The 20007-nt window shown below is 42.4% G+C and overlaps 1 protein-coding gene across 1 annotated transcript in view; it reads right to left on the bottom strand.

The window, feature by feature from the left end:
- Window positions 1-20007, bottom strand: part of ANOS1 (anosmin 1) — a gene marked incomplete at its 5' end in the record, with an annotated part of 214153 nt that overhangs the window by 34152 nt on the left and 159994 nt on the right. Inside the window, one exon of the mRNA XM_025209259.1 lies at window positions 12228-12380. Coding sequence (XP_025065044.1) covers window positions 12228-12380 — 153 coding nt within the window. The remainder of the gene's footprint in view (window positions 1-12227; window positions 12381-20007) is intronic.

Here is a 20007-nt window from a genome sequence, read left to right as displayed (position 1 = left end):
ACTCTTTCCTGCTTATGCAGGGGGTCGGACTCGATGATCTATTGAGGTCCCTTCCGACCCTAACATCTATGAATCTATGAATCTATGCACTTCCAGACTTCAGTTTGCCAGTCTGCAGACCAGTCTGTGGTCACTTCCAGTCCATGCAGTGAGATGCATGTGCACCCCCTGAGAGCATAGCTGGCCTGGCTCCCCCACCCTGCTCCCTGGAGGAGGGGGCAATGGAGCAGATGGAACAGAGGGGGCAAGGCCAGCCTGCCCTGTTCCCTGAAGGTGGCAATGATGGACCGGAGGGAGGGGTAAGGCCACCAGAGCTGGCCTCGCCTCCCCACTTACTCCTTGCAGGTGACGGAGGTGGTGCTGTGGGGGGGAGTGGGGTTGGAATGCTGTGGAAGCCCACCCCACCCCACCCCACTTCTGTTGTCACTGTCTGCAGGGCCCGTTGCGGGATGATGCGGTGGTGGTCAGGGGAGGAGTGGGCCCAATGTGGGTGGGGGAATAGTGGGTGCTCCGTGGTGGTGGCAGTGGGGGAAGGGGAGGAATGGGCCTGGGCCCGACACAGGCCCGACACAGGGGGGAGGACCGAGCCCGAGCCAGGGGAGAAGCCAGCCCACCTTGGTGAAGGGGGGGAACAGCAGGCCTGGGCCAAAGTTGCCCAATGCGGCAGTGGCTGGGGGATGGGAGGACTGAACCTCCTCCCCTGCTCGTGCCTGGGTCCACTCCTCCACCCCCACATTTGCTCCGAGCCTGGTCCTCCTTTTCCCTTGCTGTTGTCAGGTCGGCCTGGGCCAGCTGCTCCCCCCACTGTGGTGGGCCGGCTTTTCCCCAACCTCAGATCCTCCACCATATCAGGCCTGGACCCCTCTGCTGTGGCAGGGAGGGAGGGAGTGGGCCCGAACCCCAAGCAGCAGGAGGTAAAGCGGGAGCAGGCCCCGATATGGGAGGAGAGGCACAGGGCTCTGTCCCTGCATGCCCCCCCATTATTCCTGACGGGCAATTGGCTAGTGTATATATATATATATATATATTTCCTGGTGTGGTTCTGTTGGAGTGAGATACCATGGCTAGATCACTCAACTGGAGGGAATAGGCAGCATAACCAGTTTTTCCACTGAGTAACTTTGGATAAGTTACTTCATTACTCTGTGCCTTGGTCCTCTTACTGTACAATAGTGACAGTGAAGTCTTTTGTGAAGTTCTGGATGGAAAGTGATATATAAATGCTGGACAGTTATTATTATTATTCAGGTTCTGTTTTGCTGATGAACAATTTATAATTAATTCCTAATACTTTATATTATTAGCTATATTCAGTTGTATGGATGTTTTATACATGTTAGTACAAGAATAATAGTTAGTGGCAGATGTTGTACAGTACAACCAGCTGTATTATAGAGACTTATTTGAGTAAATCAAACAAGGCTTGATTAAAAACAATATTTCAAAGTAGACTTCTTAAGCAAGAACCACTTAGCGTAGGATTTAATTTAAATGAAAATGCCTGCAACATGTAAAGCCTGCAAACCTTCACAGCAACCCTGTGCAGACTAATCTCTGCACTTGAAGAGAATTAGGAATGGTATGATGGTGGTAATAAGATGATAAAAATAAAAATGAAAAAGCACTGACTTTAGTATCATAAAACATTTAAATATACCAATTTGTTTGTTAGGTATTTGATAATACTGTAAATTGGTAGTGTCTGCTATCAGGAAGAACCCCAATAAATCAAACTAATTTATAAATATTGTGACTAGAGTTATCTTATCTGAGTTTAGCAATTTTTTCACTGAATAACATAAATTCAATCTCTTTCTTTTTATGAAGTGACATGCAGACTGCAATTTCCTTAATTTATTCAATATCCAAAATGAGTCAATTTGTGAATTTGTTGTGTATGTAGCTAACTATGGATTTATGATGAATAGTTTGCTTTGACTATTCCAGGTAATTTAACAGCATTGATTAGATGTGGCCGGCCACATGATTTTGTTTCTCTTCTCCTACTAGGAGTGTTGATCATACAAGCTTCTGAGCACCATGACTATGATTCAGCAAAGCACTTAAGCAGGTGATTAATCCAAATGATTTCAAAATTTCAAAATTGCTTTAGTGAAGATGGACCAGAATGTTCAGCAGAAGAATTAAGACCTTTGTGAGTATTCATCACATAAATCAGAAGGGTGGCTTGAATGTATCTCTGTGGCTTTAAGTCTCTTACAGGTAGCAGATAAACAGGAAAATTAGAAAAAGTAAACAATTTCCTTTCCAATTCACACAGAACAATGCTGAGGTATCATTGATATAAAAGATTTATACTGCCAAATTTATTGACCAGCGAAAAATTTAAAATGCATTTTTTATCTCAAGACAACGTATAAGAAGCATTAGCTGAAAGTTGTATGTGCAGTTACTTATCTGGCTTGTTTAATTGCCTTTGTGATAAGGGCTATTGAAAGAGCTTTGGGAGCTGTGTTGTGATAAACAATAACCTATCCTATAAAAAAAAAAATACCACAGTCACTGGATGCCATGGACTAGGGACAAACATTCAAAAAGCCTGAGCCTGAATTGATTCAATCTTTGCAGGTTAGTCTAACCTACAGAGAGTGAACCGGTTTGCAAGTGGATAGATGTTCAGCACAGAAGGAAACTCTTCCCCCTCCTCCCTCACCCCTACTGCCACAGGGCAGGAAGTGGGGCTCTGTTCGGTGCTGGGGAGCTCTTCCCCTTCCCTACCTCCGCCCACCCCCCGCTGTGGGGTGGGGAGGGGGACACTTCAAGGCTGCACATCCCTGGAGGGGGCTCTACCCCTGGCTTCTCTCCCATCACTGAGGAGTGGGGAACGGAGGCTCCATGCAATGCTGCCCAACCCCAGATGGGGACTCTTCCCCAATTCCCCTGCTCCCAGGGTGGGGATGGGTGCTCTGTTCCATGCTGGAGGGTACTCTTCCCCCTCCTCCCCCTGCCCCCATCCCTACCACAAGGGGCAGGGAGGGGGGACTCTGTGCAGGCTGCCTGGCCCTGGCCCCTGAGGGGGATACTTCTCACCCCACCCCGTGGTTTCTGTTCGGTGTTTCGCCATGTCCCATCCCTGCTCTGATTAGAGAGCAGACGGGAGGGGCCAGCCCAGCTCTGAAGCAGACTGCTGCCCAGACACCATGCCAGGATGTGGGGGGCATCTGATTTATCTTAAACCAGCAAGGGGTCTGGGACAGACATTGCATAAAGCGGTTTGAGCCAAATTAGTTAAGGCTGATACTACATTCAACTAGGTTCTCTCAAACCGGTTTCAGTCATTTTCAAACTGGTTTATTTGCACTGAATGTCTGTTCTGTTACAGGTTTAAACCAGTTTCTGATCGCTTAAATTGGTTTATGTGTAATGTCTGTCCATAGCCATTGTGACATGTTGTTCTACTGCTCTTAAAGTAAGATTGTGACTGGACTTGGTTGACTAGGGCATTTTTAGGCATCTAAGTGCTGCAGCACCGGGAGTTTTGAAAATCACTCAGCACTGTGATGTTTGCAGTTGTATAAGTGTGAAAATGTGCATTAGCACTGAGAAAATAGCAGCGGTGTACTTTTGAACTAAAACACAAAGAAGGTGCTATTTTCTGTGTGCAAATGTGCATTTCGCCATTTATACAAGTTCATGCGATGCAGCTCAGTGCGTGTAAGCTTGGGTGTGGATCTGTGGCATGTCAAGCCTCGGATCTCCAGCATGTCACGGGACCATAAAGTATGTTTATAAATTCCCTAGAGTAATAGGAGTAAAGTATGCCAGCTTTATTCATTGAAGCACTACTGGGTGAACTGGGGTGGCAAATCCAAGTCTCTACCCTCTCCCTGTTCCCTCTTTGCAGGATAGAACCGGAGACAACTTCTGCTCCCATGCTGCAATCCCTGCTGGCAGTAGCTAGTACAGGAACTCAGGAAAGCATCTCCTAATCCTTATACAACTAGGTAATCATAATAGTTTGGCCACAATTCAACTCATCACAAACAGTAAAACATGCAAACTTAAAATGTAATTTCAGTGAGTACTGTGAGTAATTTCAGCAAGTACTGTGAGTACTTGCACAAGTAAAATTCAAATGGTGAAATGTTCCAGGAAAATAAATATGAGGATTGAATAGAAAAAAAATAAAATAAATGGTTGTAATTTTTGTTTATGTGCTATTAGTACCTATAATTCTATCTGATGCTAAAATGCAGCTAAACTCAGAAGGCCCACACAGCAATATTCTGTATGACATCACACAATAATGCTAAAAAATGATTTAAGTGAGAAAGTGGAGAATAACTATCTGAAACTTCAGATAGGGAGAATGTAACTACCAGTTCCTAAAATAGAATCTGACCACAGTGTCCTACTGGGGTTCATAATACTTCTCTTGCAAAAAGTGATGTAAGATTTTTAATAAACAGAAACCATTTGGTTTATGTCTCCCAAGATGCACAATGTATCTTGCAAACCTATTAAGTCCTAATCTAATGGTAGGACTCTGAACTGAAAGGAAAAAAAGTACACTTCAGCCTATTCACTGGGCCATTCACATTGTTTCCTGTAGTTATCAGCGTATTTGCATAGGGAATACATATTAAGTACAGGTCCTAAACCTAACATTCTAGGTCTAATATTCCTTTTCCTGTTCAAGACTGTTATATGTTGTCATAATAATCTAATGCTCTTTTGTGTTGTGCAAGACTGTTACTGCTGTTCAGCAACTCTCTAGCTTTCTATGCAGTTTTAGGGGTGCGCTTTTAATATTTGGAAAAAAAATCTGTACAATTGTTGTAGTTGCTTTTTGACTGATTCAACCTACCATGTAAGGAGAAAAAAAAATCCCAAAATATCATTAGATTTCTTTTTGATTATAGAATGCTTAAGTCTCATGACAGCTCTGAAAAAAAAATCTTAAATAATTCCTCATTCATGCAATGAAATGAAAGTAAACTGCAAAAACCCTCAACTGTCTTTAAAATCTAATTCAATAAATAGTCTTTCAAAAGCTAATTTATACTCTGAAAAATTGGCGGTAGTGCTTAAATTGTAAAGCATTAGGTATTTTACTTTATGCCACTTAAAACAAGTTTTTTCTCTCTCTTCTTTCCGTTCCTTTCCCTTTTGAATACATCCTCTGTATCATAAAATAGTAGTTCCTTTCCAAGAAGTACATTAAAATAAAGTATGTACTTTAAAGATGGGTCCAAGTTATAAGTATGGATCCAACTGTGGATCCATATTGTAGATTGTATACTATTGGGAAATGGAGACATATATCTAAATATCTTTGAAAATCTGTGTGTTAGTTCATGTGGTTAGTGTGATGCAGTTTATATGTTGTCACTTAATAAGTGACATAATAATACCTGAAATATAATTTAACTGTAATAAAAAGAACTCACTTTATAGAATGCACTCCTCATGGTTAACTAGACAAGAAGAGATTAGAAAAAGTAAATAATGTGAATGCTTAAAAAAAATATTACTGATGCAAAAGAAAGATATTGTGTTTGAAAACACACCATTTTTCTTGAACAGTCGAAATAAATTAAGACAGCTTGCTTAATAGCTCGCCAATATGTATTTTAATTCTGTAAACTGAGTCTGCTTTCTGCAAGCAATTTCCCAATTTGAGGATGTATATCTGCCAACAGTTATAAAACACTCTTTATAAAATTCCACATTATGATGGCACACACTGAACTATACTGATGGCAAGGGTTTTTCATCTGCAGTCAGTTTTCAGTCTGATCTATTAATGTAAACTCATACTGTTCAAACTTGTTCTCAAAAGAAATTATTCTCCTAAAGTTGATAATAACCAGGGATCCTGGTTTTCTCTGACAAAAAAACAAATCCCCAATTTCTCGATTAAAAAAAGTAACCCAAAATCCAGATTTTTGCACCGTTACAATGAAACACCACTGAAAATCGGTGATTTTTTTATCATAGAAAACCAGGATCCCTGTTAAAAACAGACCTCCTGCTGGAAGCATGGAAATGAAGTCAATAGGACTACTACTTCCACAAGACAAGTTATATATGCTTATCAGTGCTTGCAGGATCAGAGCTCACATGCTTTCACAATTTCTTATATTGATTTGGGGTGATAGTGAGTCTCATATGGAGGCCTTCACCACTATTTCAGCAATTCTTAAGTGAAGCAGGCATGCTGGGGGTTTTATGCCCAACCTGAGAATGAAGGCCGTGGGTATAGGAGGGCAGTTTGGGCATGGGCCAGTGGATCTGTGGAAAGGGTATAGAAAACTGCAGACACTGTACCAGTCCATACTGGACACAGGGATATTGTGCTGCAGTTTCAAGATTGCCTGTCATTTGAAATTAGTCTTCTACTTACTTGGTTTCATATGGGAAACAAATTTCAACATTATCAATCAATGAGAAGTTACACATCCCAGTTGCATGTTATCTTTACTAGTTGTATTATTTGTTAATGTGTTTTTAATACATCTCTCCAAGTACCTCGTTAGTTCTTCAGGCACCTTCACAGTCAGGGCGGCTAGGATCTGGAACCAACTTCCAAGGGAAGTGGTGCTTGCTCCTACCCTGTGGGTCTCCAAAAGGAGGCTAGATAGACTCTGGTAAGAAAGTAGAATTACCTATTGTGCACACATTTATTTCTCAAGCTGTATTGGGTGATTCAATGAAGGTTTACTGCAATAAATTCCTTTGTGCTTCACAAAGAGGTTTTCCTGTTGGTCTGACTACTTTCTTTCTATGTGATAGCTTTAATGTACACTTACTTTATTGCCTGTAGAACTGCAGTGAAGCTAGGAACAAACACTGTACCTGTGTTTGTCCCAGAACAGAACTAGTACCAGATTAGCATGTAACACATCACTCTTCTAATCAGGGGCCAGCGAGCAGTTGACTGCACTGCCATTTTTCTGCCGTTGATTATATCATGCAATTCTGGAAAAACTGTTCAGACATATTTTGCAATATCCCAGGGTAATTAATATTTCTTATCCATTTTTTAGGATTTATCCTGGGAAAATGGACATTGACGTCTGTACAATTGAACTTTACTCCAGGATAACATGGTTTATTCTGGGATAAATATTACATCTCTTTGTAGCCTGAGGTAATATGGTAAAACAGAAAATGGCCTGGTGTTCCAACATTGATTTGCCTACTGCACCAGTTATTACTTACTTAAAGTATGACTAGGTGCTCAAGCAATACTGATTTATTTTCAGTAACAATCATATTATCCAGCACTTTAGAGCTAGCAAACCTTAATGACACAGAATAGTCCCATTATCTTCAATGTGTAAGGAGTGCAGGGCTGGATCATGTCCCTGTTAGGGACAATACTGGGAAGTATTTCAATTATTTTTTAACTCTGTGGCATGAAAATGACTTTTCACAAAAAATAAAGAAAAAAACCCAGTGTAAACAGTTGCCTCATTTATCTTCCTTCCTATATGTTGATTTTGTTTCTCTACAATACAGTTTCAAAAGGTTTTTTTGACAGCTTTCTGTTTGCTTTGTCTTACATTTTATTTTTCTCTTTAATTTAATTGATTATTCCTGGTCAGTTGTTTTATCAGAAAAATGGAAGGGCTTTTTGTCCCTTTCCACTTAAAGTGTTCTTTGTTTTATATTTCTGGCAAATATTAAAGCAAAGAATCAACTCTGAAGCCAAGTCTTAATGCATTTTAAATGTTTAACTTTTGAAGCAAAAGCAAAGGGCAAACAACTTGACACTAAGTGGAAACACCCAAGAAATCCATAAAATGTTTAATATGGGCTAAATGCTGGCTGGGAAGAGCGCTGACTGAACTGGAGCTTTTCCTGAGTAAGAACAGTTGTACTATTCCTAAATAAGAGCCACTAAACATTAACAACATGGAGAAAGCATAGGTTTTGGAAATAGGACTGTGACATTCTGATTTGGAAGGAAATTATCACATTAAATTACAGTGTGTTGGTCTTTTTATGAGAATTAGTGCAGTAAGTGATGCAAATTATGGCAGTAGGAGTATAAAGAATAAAGTCCCTCTTTTTGTTCATGGGAAATATCTTCTAAAACCCAGAGGGTATTTGACTTTGGAGGTACTTAAAGGCTTCTAAAACTGAGGTCCAAAACCTCAGATCGCCTGTCACCAAACCACTGTTGGGTAGGTGAAACATGAGAAACCTTTTATTATCACAGTTTCAGCCTTGATTACTGCACAAGATTTCTTAGGACTTTAATTGTCACAAGCAGTTAATCCTTTTAGGCTGAAGGTTCATCGTGCATCCATTCTTGGCAACGGACTTTACTCCAACGCTATCCTGTTCCCAGCGCCAAGGAGTTAAAAGTGATTTGTTTGATTTGGTTCCACTGCATTACATAAATAGCACATAATTTCTAATTTCACACAGTCAAGATGGCCAGAAAATCTGGCCACAAGCAAGTTCTTCTTTTCCTCGACAAAAGTTGAATTCATGAAGCTTAAGGAATGTACTGTTTCTCTAATCCTAGGCCTATGTCAAAGGGAGCAAATGAAAGACACATTTTCTTCTCCTGAACAAGAAACCATTATATCCATCTAATTACTATATACTTTTGTGATAATTATTTCTAGTAAAATTAAGTGTGTTTGCTAAGTGCCTTGTAATATTTGAGGTGTGGCATTATTCCCTTTACCACACATCTTTAAGTGCATGTATTATTGCTATCATAAAAAAAGGCATTGAGCAGGAATATTTTTTTTAAAGGATTTCTTTGAATACATAAAGGCCAGATTCTACACATTCTTTACATGCCCAAGGTTCACTGAAATTAATGTAACATATGAAATGGGACATGTAAAAAACAAGCCTGGAGAAGTAATTCTTCTTTTGAACCTGTGGCACATTCATGTAGCACAAGTCATGACCGAGGATCTGGGTTTTCCGTTTCCCATGGAAAAATGGTGTACACAGCGGATTTGAACTTTTGCTGGCGGCAAACCTGGATTTCTTATTTTACCAGAGAAACCCATGGATTTTTCAATGAGCTCCCTGCAGGCTAGCAGATTTCCAGCCTGAAGGGAGCTGGGAGGGAGTGGGAGAAGGGCAGTGAAACAGGGCGTGTACATGCACGTGGCCCCAGGCAGCCTGGAGAACAGCCCCTGCAGGTAAGTATGTGGGGGGAAAGGGGGGAATTGAGGCCCCCATAAGGAGGGAGGGAACTGGGCCGGGCTGGGGCTGGGACTGCTGCCCAGCTGGGCAGTGCATGGGGCTTGTGGCTGCAATGCATGGCTGCTGGGCCCCAACAGGGAGTGGGATGGGGCCCTGGGTGACTTGGCCAGGGGCCAGGGGCATTGGGCTGGCTCCCCACCATGGCATGCTCTCTCTAGGGAGGCAGGTGGGACCCGCACTCCCCCAATCTGTGCACAGGGCAGGCACAGGCTGTGGGTGTAGGCTCTTGCCCTGCTGCCCTCTCCTGGGGCCTCCACAGCTCAGTGGGCATGACCCAGTGTGGCAGGGAACAGTGGGGCCACATGGAGAAGCTGCTCACCACTGTGAGCTCTGCATTGCCCTGCGGACGCACCTCCTGCATGTACAGCTGCAGTGACGGCAGTGGTGTGGGTTTGCGCCCCTCAAAGCAGCCGCGCATGCAGGACGCACATCACCAGGGCAGTGTGGAGCAAGCAGCAGCAAGCAGCCTCTCTGTATGGCCCTGTTGCTTCCTGCCACACTAGGTCACACCCTCCAGGCTGTGGAGGGCCCCAGATGAGGGCAGCAGGGCGGGAGCCCAAGCTTGCAGCCCACACCTGCCCTGCACACGGATCTGAAGTTTGAGGGATGTGGAGGAAAAGTGAAGCCTTTCTTTTCTTCTACTGGTTTACCATAGGGTCGTCTTCAAGTACCAGAGAGAGCTCTGGGGCTGGCTTAGGGTTGTAGGGGTGGAGGCTATTCTTCAATGCGTCTTTCTGAACGCCTCATTTTTTGGGTGGTCCACTCTTTGTGAAATACTTAAATAAGAATTTAAACAAATTGCGAATAACTCTCCAGCCAAGTGATTAGGGCGTTCTCTGTGAAGGTGAGATATGTCACTTCAACCCCTAAAGACAGGGAACGCTGGATTTCCTCCATCTTGGGGAGGAGGCATAGGGAGGGAGATGTTCTAACTCCTGAGCCCCATCTCTCTCTTTATGTTCCCAAAATCCTTTTTCCAGTTAGTTACCAGCGAATTCAACCAAAATTCACAAATAGTTTCTACAAGAATGAAACCTAATTTTTTGGTAAATTGTATTATCCACCCCTCCACACCCCAAAAAATAATTACCAGCTTTCACCTTAATAGTAGCACTTTGAATGAATGTGAATGGATATGTGGGGGATATTGAGTGTCCAAAAAGAAGACAGCTAATGTATCAAGATGAATATTAAATAAGTGCATAAAGGGGATAAGCTAGGCCTGGATAAGAATCAAGATCTGAAGAAACCACACATGTGGGAAGCTAGAAAAATGGATATCCAAGAGTGGCCAGAAGAATATTTTTGTTCCTAAAATTAGTTGCAAGAGTCTAAAGGAAAAAAAATATATTCCTTTTGCAGAGTATGGTTTCAAACTTGATATTTTACTGTATGTTATGTACACATTAACTTAAGAAATACAAGGTTCTTTGGGTGAATCTGATATCTTTTATTAGACCAACTTAATTAGTTGGAAAACAATTTTTAAACAAGCTTTTGGGGTCAAAAACCCTTTGTCAGGCTAAGGAAGTTTCAGCAGTTGGTGTGTGCTCTTTCTGTATGGAATGAAAATTAAATGTCCTTAAACCAACACAGCTGCAACCTACACCCCTTAACTTAAGAAACATGTATAGATTTCTAGGAGGCAAAAAATCACTAACAGTGTTAGCATAATTTCAAATAATAGTCTGTGAGGTCACTGATTATAAAACTGAAACAATGTCCAACAACCTACTTGTTTCCTAACAATGTCCAACAACCTAATTGATTTTCATGCAACTTTTGCAAGACAGATTCTAATCCCCTGCATAAAACCTTATGGAGGAAGTTTCTCAGGATTGTGAATTCTTCTCCCTAAGAGTGGAAAATGCAGGTAATTTGCACCTGCTATTTTAGTTCCCTAGTTGTCACTTCCTGCAGACTCTTGTCTTTTGGATCCAAAGCATCACTTTTTTCTTCCTCCTATGTTTCTCCTTTCTAGGTCATATCCAAAGCCAGAGGTGTCGAATATATGTACTGCAGGCTGGATCCTGACCATGGAGCTGTAATGATCCAGACTGCAGATCTCTGGACTGACCCCATGTGCCACATGCCAGCCCCAACCCTGTGTGCTGATAGACCTGGAGTTGCACAAACTCCATGGAACCTAGCGGTTGGTCCACGGCATAGATTCATAGTGCATATGCTGCATGTGGCGCCTGCACTGAATCAGCTTTGTGTGTTGGCTCCAGGCCAATCTGGATTGAGCCATGGTGGAGCCAGCATGCAGGGCTGGACCGGTAGGGTATCACATGCAGCAGACACCCCATGCTTGCCCCCTGTGCTGTGTGCAGTTTATGCAGGCAGTTGAGTCCTCCATTCCACATGCAGCATGAGCCAGCCTTGGGACTCATTCTACATGCAGCACATGGGCTAAACTCAGCACTCTGTGCAGCACACAGGACATGGGCTGTATGTGGCACTCCACGGGAGCAGCCCAATACACAGTCTCCGGCACACACGGACATCCTGAGGCCCAACACAGACAGGCCCTGAAGCCAGTGTGCAGGCCTGGCTAGCCCTGATGCTGCATGCATTGCATGCAGTGACCATCCCTTTGGGGTTCATGGAGTGTGGGGTCTAGCCCACGCACCAAGCAAAGAGCAAACCCCAAGGCCAGCACATACAGCATGTGGTGCAAAGGCTGGACCCATGCTCACACTGCAGGGGGTTTGGTCCCGATCTGGCCCACAGACTCGCCAAATAACTTTCATCCAGCCGGAGGGTCAGATGAGTTTGACACTCCTATCCCTACCCTCAAGTCAGCTTTACATACCTCCACAGGTCAGTGATCTTTACCATACTGGGAATTTAAATTCTCTAAATGTATGTATCATCATCCCAGCTAGTTTCCCTCTAAGATTTGCAGAAGGAAAGAGTAGGATTTGGTCTTTTATAAGAACTGCTAGATGGGCTTCATTATAAATATATTCATACTGGGTGAGTATATGGTTGGCCCCTATTTAAACAGAGAACTTTCAACAAACCTGTCTTCTTCCAGTAGACTTTGACCTGAAGTTGATTGTCCTGGTAGAAAGGAGCTCCAATTTTAAGAAAACGAGTGGGTCGTCGTCTTTGAAAGGGTGGAAATGGATCAGTCAGTCCCTTCTGGGTTTTCCCTGTTGTAGAGATCTGTTCTTCTGTAATATATAATGCAAGCAGCATGTTTTTAGTTTAATATGCAGTACTACCTAAACAGTGAAACATTAGTCGTAGTGTTTGGAAGTCAAAAAAGGAAATTGACTAAAACTAACCAGGTTTGTTTCAGTGTCCTACCTGAGTGAAATGTAATATAAAGGATAAACACAACATAAATGTTAAAAAGTGAATCATCCTTTTTAATATTCTTCCAGTTTTATAGGTACAACTTTATAAATACATATAGTTTTATGGCAACGTTCATAGTTCTATATTGTTTTTCTTTGTATTTCTGCTGTATTTTTAATACAGTTGATAGTGCGATTTTATTTTAAACATTGTATGTAGCTGTAGTTTCCTATTAAAGGTGCATATTTTTACATTGTTGAATATACATACAAGTACAGAATACAATATCTAGCTGCTATACTAGTTGAAATATATCCTGATTGTATACTGACTTACTAACATACCATACAGCTATCAGTTCAAGATCTGATGTTTTAAACCTTTGCCTGTTTCCTTAAAGAGATATATATTATGGATTTTTTCTTTGCTTCTCTTCTTTGCTTCTTTTCCAAATTGAAAAACCACTGTGTGGACAATCCTAGTGTCAAAATATATGGGGTTCTATAAAGTAACTAGATTCTATAAGGTAACTATTCTGAAGGCTTTTTTATAAGCATATTTTAAAGTGATGAAAGAAAGAACGAATACTGGACCCACTAGGTGTACTTTGGTTTTTAGGTATGTGTACTTTCCTATTTTAAGTCTTTTTCATTTTTGGGGACCATGAAGACCTTGTGTCTCCCAAGGCTGGGAGTCTCCCGACACTTAATTTACTTTATTGAGGATTGATTTACTTTAGAGCTAAATTCCTATAAGGAACTTAGGGTATGTCTGCACTGTGACAGCATAGAGATCAGTCTTGTTGTTGAGTCAATAAATGTTGCCCACCTATTTCTCCTTTACACATATCAATCCCTAGAAATGATTCAGTCAGGATGCCTAGAGGAATGTCTGGCACTATGGTCAAGATCTTGGTTTCTGGCTTGCTTAAGGGAAAAAGATCAGCGTGCCCCCAAAGTGCCATTACAACCTCATTTCTGGGGCTAACCCATGGGAAAAGCATTTACTACCTTAGTGGAGAGACTGAGCTCTGTGCTTTTACAGTATAACCAGCTGCAGGCAATTATTTTGGCTGGAGGGCTGCTTAATGAGTTTTGGTGAGCTGTCAAGGGCCACATGGGTAGCCCTGTTCCTTGACTGTTGTCATACCCCCTGGTTGCCACTTTGGGACTGGAAGTCCCTTCCCTTGCCCCCCAGACATACTCTTTTTGGGATGGGAGGGTTGCCATCTTGGAACCAGAAATAAAACCAAATCATTTACTCCTTGAGGGTAAAAGTCAAACACCTACTTTAACATATTTTAATTTTATTACAAAAAATATCAACACAATGCTGATTGCATAATAACTCCAAAATTAAGTCTTTGTCTTGTATATTGTGTGTGGGGTGTGGTTGTGTATGGTGGGTATGTGGGTATGTGGGGTGGGTGGGGTGTATGGTGGTGGGGTGGGTGTTGTGATGGGCAATAGGGTATGTTGGGGGGTGTATATGTGGGGGGTTGTAGGTGCAAGGTGTGTGTGTGAGGCTTTTATTGGGTGTGGGGGATTGTGGCAGGGTGTGGGGACACACATGGCATGCACTGCCCCTATTGGTGGCAGCAAGAGCACCAGCAGGCAATAGGTGCTAGTGCCCGACGCAGGTGCTGCTACCCAGTGGTGCACAGTTCCAACCAGTGCTACATGTGGGGGCAAGAAGCATAGCCCTGCTGGGCCACCTCTATTGTGTGGTGCTCCTCACATGCACATGTAGCTCTCACACTCACACAGCATGGGAGGGAAGCTCCACGCACTGGAGCTAGCTGCCTTTGCCGCTGTCTGCCATGCAGGTCCCAGAACTTTGTCAAAAGAGGAGGGGAGCCCTGGTCCCCGCTTCCCTGAGGAGTCCCAGGACCTGTGAGGCAGGGGACGGAGAAGGCAAGCTCCACACACTGGAGCCAGTTCCCTCCTGTGCCACATGAGTGCAAGAGCTATATTTGCACATGGGGAGTGCCACACGATAGAGGCAGCCTGGCTGGGCTGCACTTCTTGCACCCACATGCAGCACTGGCTGGAGCCGTGTACCACTGGGTGGCAGTGCCTGCACTGGGCACAAGCACCTGACGCCTGCTGGTGCTCCTGCTGCTGCCGACGGGAGCTATGTGCACCATGGGGGGAGGGTGTGGATCCCTCACACCCACACTCTGTCCACCCAAGCTCCATGTTCCCACTGCCCCCCTGGGCATGGGTGCTACACTGCCACCAGCCCCAGCCCCATGCTCCACGCTCCTGCCCAGCTGCAGCTCCTTCCTGCACCCACCCCTGACCCATATTTTGCCCACCTCTGGTATAAACATACACTTAGTTACCTAAAGCAGGCTGTCCAACTGGTGGCCCAGTCCACATGCAGCCCCCAGTGGGTTAAAATGCAGTCCCTGGCTTTCTGGTCCAAACACCACTCCCCAGTTTGCTCTGCTGCCAGTCCTCAAGATTCTGTTGTGAAGGGGGTGGGGCAGAGAGGCCTGGCTCACAGGGTGAGGAAGCCTAAGGCTGGAGGGCTCAGGTGAGCTGGGGACATCACAGAACATCCACACTGTAGCTGCCCAACACATAGGTGGGGGACGGGTGGTGGAGATGGCTTATTGTAGCTCATGTCCATGCAGCATGAAGGAGGGGGGTTGTGTGGCATGTCCACGTGGCATGTCAGGAAGTCACGGTGCATGGTGTGTTGCAGCTCATCTATGCAGCAGAGGGAAGGGGCACTATATGGCTCATTGCAGCACATCCACACAGCACGGGGGTAGGAGTGTGGTCTGGCATGTCCATGGGAGGAGGGAGTGAAGGAAGCTTGTGGATTAATGGATTAATCGAGTCAAGCACACGATTCCCATTGAAATTTAGATAATCTTCTACTTTGACTATATTTACAAAACACTGTCAAAGAACAGGGATGAAAATAAATTTGGAAACCAAATTATAGCAACTTTGGGTTTCTTATACAGTCCAGTATACTGGATCACTTTATAGTACAAGAAAAAATAATCTGGAATTTATATATTTTTGGCACTTTACACACTGATTAACTATACACAATAGCAACTATATATATAAAACAATATATAAACTGTCTTCACTCAAGTACTGAAAAAGTCTTTTGGGTTAGAATCTCAAGTCAGCTTTACTCCAGTCAGCAACAGTTTATAGAACCATAACATACATACAAATATTTGTAAGAGCCTAGACTTCTGCAAATATCCTCAGAAATGTAGAAATTGTTCATGCAACCTTTCATGAAAAATAAAATATTGTGAATCAAAGCAAATTCAACTGACTGAAATGAAAAAGAAGCCACTAAATTTAATTACATGAATGGCCATAAATAATCACTTGCTATGTTGGGTCTAAGGATAATTACAGATTTTAAAGTAACGGAAAGCACCACTTTAGAATAACTGGAATAAAAAGAAAACCTAAAAAGAGTCAATTAAATTATCTAAAAATTCAATGTAAAATCAAAGAAAATTCCAAGATAATGCAAATAGAAGACTTTAGAAAAATATAATCCATTCTATTTTCTGTAGCTAGAGGGGTAAAAGGGTCAAGAAAAAAAAATAGGCCATCCCAAAGAATATGTATAAAACAGTTTAGAGTTAGTTGTGGTGATGAATATAAAGAGGTGCCCCTTGAAATGAATGGAAACTGATGAAACCACAAAGCTCACATGTGGAGTTGAAAGTAACTGAGCCCCAGTTGGAAGAAGTTTTGTGAACCGTAAGACAAATATAGAAAAGGGAAGTGAAGCAAAGGTTCTTTATTTATTTTCAGCAGTAACACAAACCTGTTAGTGATACAAGTACAGATTGGAGATGTTCAGTACAACAGACCCTAAAGGCAAAAATAATTTTAATTATTTAAGTAATGTCACTCAGTGACATTAAAAGGACAGGATCATAATCTTACCACTCTACAGTGCAGTGTCATGTCCACAGGTTCCACGGTCAATGCTCTTCTCTGACATTATTTTATTTCAGGCTGACTCAATATTATTTTAAAACATCAACAAATTCTTATTGTTTGCAACGCACCTGCAAAATCTAACATTTTTAGATTGATTTTTAAAAGTAATTTTAATCAGAATTCCACTATTTGGATAATGAATTTTGCAAAGCATTTCAAAGAGACATTCAAAATCTCATTAATGTTTATCTGACACCTACTCATTCTAAATACAGCCATTTAACTCTGCTTCAGAGGACAGCACAGTAATTCTGAGTATTTGCTTGGTGGAAGTCTGTATTCACGGTTTATATTGTATCAAAGGCAACAGTCTTGATCTTATTCCAAAGACAAAATACTAGTTACATCTACTACCAAGCTTTGTGATCTGATAGTACAACATTAATATGTACCAAAGAGATTATGCTAATAAAACCTGAGCTAATCCTGTTTCCTTGGAATTAAATGGCAAATTTTCACTCAAGAATAATGAGGAAATAAATTACAAACTTCTGCTAAATTTACACAGATTCAAACTTTTATGTCTCATTGCTGTCTACTGCCATGATTTTTACAGAAATTTCATAGTATTTATGATTTTTCTTAAAGTTCAAGTTTCTGGAGCCATGATATTATGTGCAAAACTTACTTTCATTTCCTTGCAAGCCAATATTACTGTACATACCCCTCAAAATTGGTAGTCCTCAAGATTGTAAAGAAAAGCTTGAAAAGATGTACAACCAGCACAAAAACAGATGGCAAAGGGAAAAAAAAAGCTGAATGCATTCCTTTTAGAAACTAATTTTCTCAAGCCAATTTGATTATATTTTTGAGTTTGATGCATTTTTTGAATGCCTGGGGTTGGCAATATTAGAATTTACAAAGCAATTTCTTGGCTCGGCTATGCGTGTGCACATACATAGACATTGAACAGCTCACAGTGATCATACTTCTATGCATGATTATGTTATAAAAGTTTGGGGAGAGTTAGCAAAATAATTCTCTCGTATATGACCACATTTAACACACTGATAAGTATCAAAACAATGTGCGGGTGGATGGGATGGAATTTCTGAACAGAGCAAAGATATCAGCAGTCAGATTATTCACTGAAAAAAGAATATGGAACAACAGAGGGATTAGGCAAATGCCTCTGATTAATTTTTATTTTGATTATAAAATAAAAGGAAACTAAAGGGAAACATAATGAAAGAGGGCAAGACAAATAGTAAAATGACAAGTTTGGGGAGGCCTTTTACTTTTTTCCAGAAAATAATTCTCAGAATTATCATTTGTTCTATCTGATTAACTAAAAACACATCAGCAGTTGAGAGAGCAACTTAGTAATGACTTTAGCATGGACCTTAGACACATTGTTAATCTAATATAATTGAACTTACGCTGTATGTGTGCCCTCAAAATCAAATAATTTTCTTACTATATTATTTGGCATGCACATTCACCTTGACAGACCTATCTCAAAACCTCATTTAGAAGGCATTTCCTTCCTTTAGAACCTCATTTAGAAGGTATAGATCGCAACATCGATGTGGTAGAGAGGTTTGTGTGCTACCAATAACTTTAAGAGCAATGCCATTTGGAGTTTTGTACTCCTGGTAGCAGTCACCCTTGGCAGCATGGTTGAGAGCAAGGTTTCCAGATTTACAGCAATTCAAAAATGCACAGTCATCATGGGTGTCTTCAACCTCCCTGACATCTCATGGGAAGAGCTTATGGCCAGATCTGTTCAGTCACATAGCTTCCTCGCTTGCATTGATCACCTAATGCAAGAGGTCTACGGGCTGACTACAGGAGAGGCACTGCTGGATCTGATTCTGGCCAAAGGGGATGATCTGGTGAGCGATCTGAGGATCAAGGGGAAGCTTGGTGACAGCGACCATGAACTGATCCCTTTTTCTGTCCAACACAGGGCAGTAAATCTCTCAGTAAAACAGAAATCCTCAACTTTGGCAAGGCTGACTTTCACAAACCCAAGAGACTTGTCAGTCAGACACTAAGATACCATGGTCCCCTTAGAAAGGGGAGTCCACATGGAATGTTTGTTCCTTAAGAACATAATTCTTGAAGCACAAGGAAAATCCATTCCATCCCACAGGAAATTCAGTCAGCAGGCTGGGAAACCCCCTTGGCTCAAAAGGGAACTTTTGGACCTCCTGAAACTAAAAAGAGCAGCCTACACCAGATGGAAAATGGGAATCATCACCAAAGAGGACTACATAACACTAGCCTGCACCTGTAGAGAGCAGACCAGAAAAGCCAAGGCAGAAACTGAACTCAGGCTAGCCACAGGAATCAAGGACAACAAAAAGTCCTTCTTCAGATATGTGGGAAGTCAGAGAAAGAACCAAGGCAACATTGGACCCCTGCTAAATCCAATGGGGCAGCTGACATCTGATACTCAGGAAAAGGCCAATCTCCTAAATGATTATTTTGTGTTGGTCTTCCACCTGCCCAAGGGGGTCACCTTGTTGGACAGGATACAAAGCATCCAGGGGGCAGGAGATGGGCCCACAATTGACGTAGGTCAAGAGAGGAAACACCTCAAGAGGCTCAGGATCCGTAAGTCCACAAGCCTGGAAAGAATGCACCTGAGAATTATGAAGGAGCTGGCAGACATCATAGCACTCCTTGTGGCAAAGATATTTTAGAACTCTTGGTGCTTGGGAAAGGTACCAGAAGACTGGAAAAGAGCCATTGTGGTCCCAATCTTCAAGAAAGAAAATAAAGAAGATCCAGGAAATTACAGGCCAATCAGTCTAACTTCCATCCCTGGAAAGATCCTGGAGAAAATCAAAGGTTCCATCAGCAACAGGCTAATGGAAGGCAACTTCCTGTATGCCAGCCAACATGGCTTTGTTGCTGGAAGGTCTTGCCTGACCAGTCTCATCTCCTCCTATGACCAGGTGATGCGTTGCCTGCATAAGGGAGATGAGGTCAATGTCCTATATCTGGATTTCAAAAAAGCTTTTGACTTGGTCTCCCATGATGTTATCATGATTAAGCTGGGGGACTGCAGCCTTGACCATCCTATGGTCTGGGGTCAGACCCAAAGAGTATTAGTTGACGAAGCGAATCAACATGGCACAAGGTGACCAGTAGTGTCCTTCAGGGCTCAGTACTTGGACCAGTACTCTTCAATATCATCATTAATGACCTGGATTTGGGCATCACATGAAGATTGCTAAAGTTTGCGGATGACACTAAACTATGGGGAAAGGTGGCCACGCTGGAGGATAGGCTGAGGATACAGGCTGACCTGGACATGCTCACAAGGTGGGTGGACCAAAACCTGATGGTATTCAATGTAGAGAAGTGCAGGGTGCTCCACCTTGGGAGGAAAAACCAGCGTCATACTTATAGTCTTGGCAGTGCTATGCTCGCTAGCACCATGACTGAAAGAGACTTGGGGGTCCTGATTGACCACAAGATGAATATGAGCCATTGTCATGGCACGGGGTCCTGCAGGAGGGCCGTGATCTCCTCAAGGCCCCCTTCCCGTGTCAAGTTG

This window comes from Alligator sinensis, unplaced genomic scaffold (genome assembly GCF_000455745.1).
Source record: "Alligator sinensis unplaced genomic scaffold, ASM45574v1 scaffold312_2, whole genome shotgun sequence".
Lineage (NCBI taxonomy): Eukaryota > Metazoa > Chordata > Crocodylia > Alligatoridae > Alligator > Alligator sinensis.
This window is presented reverse-complemented; position numbering and strand designations above follow the sequence as displayed.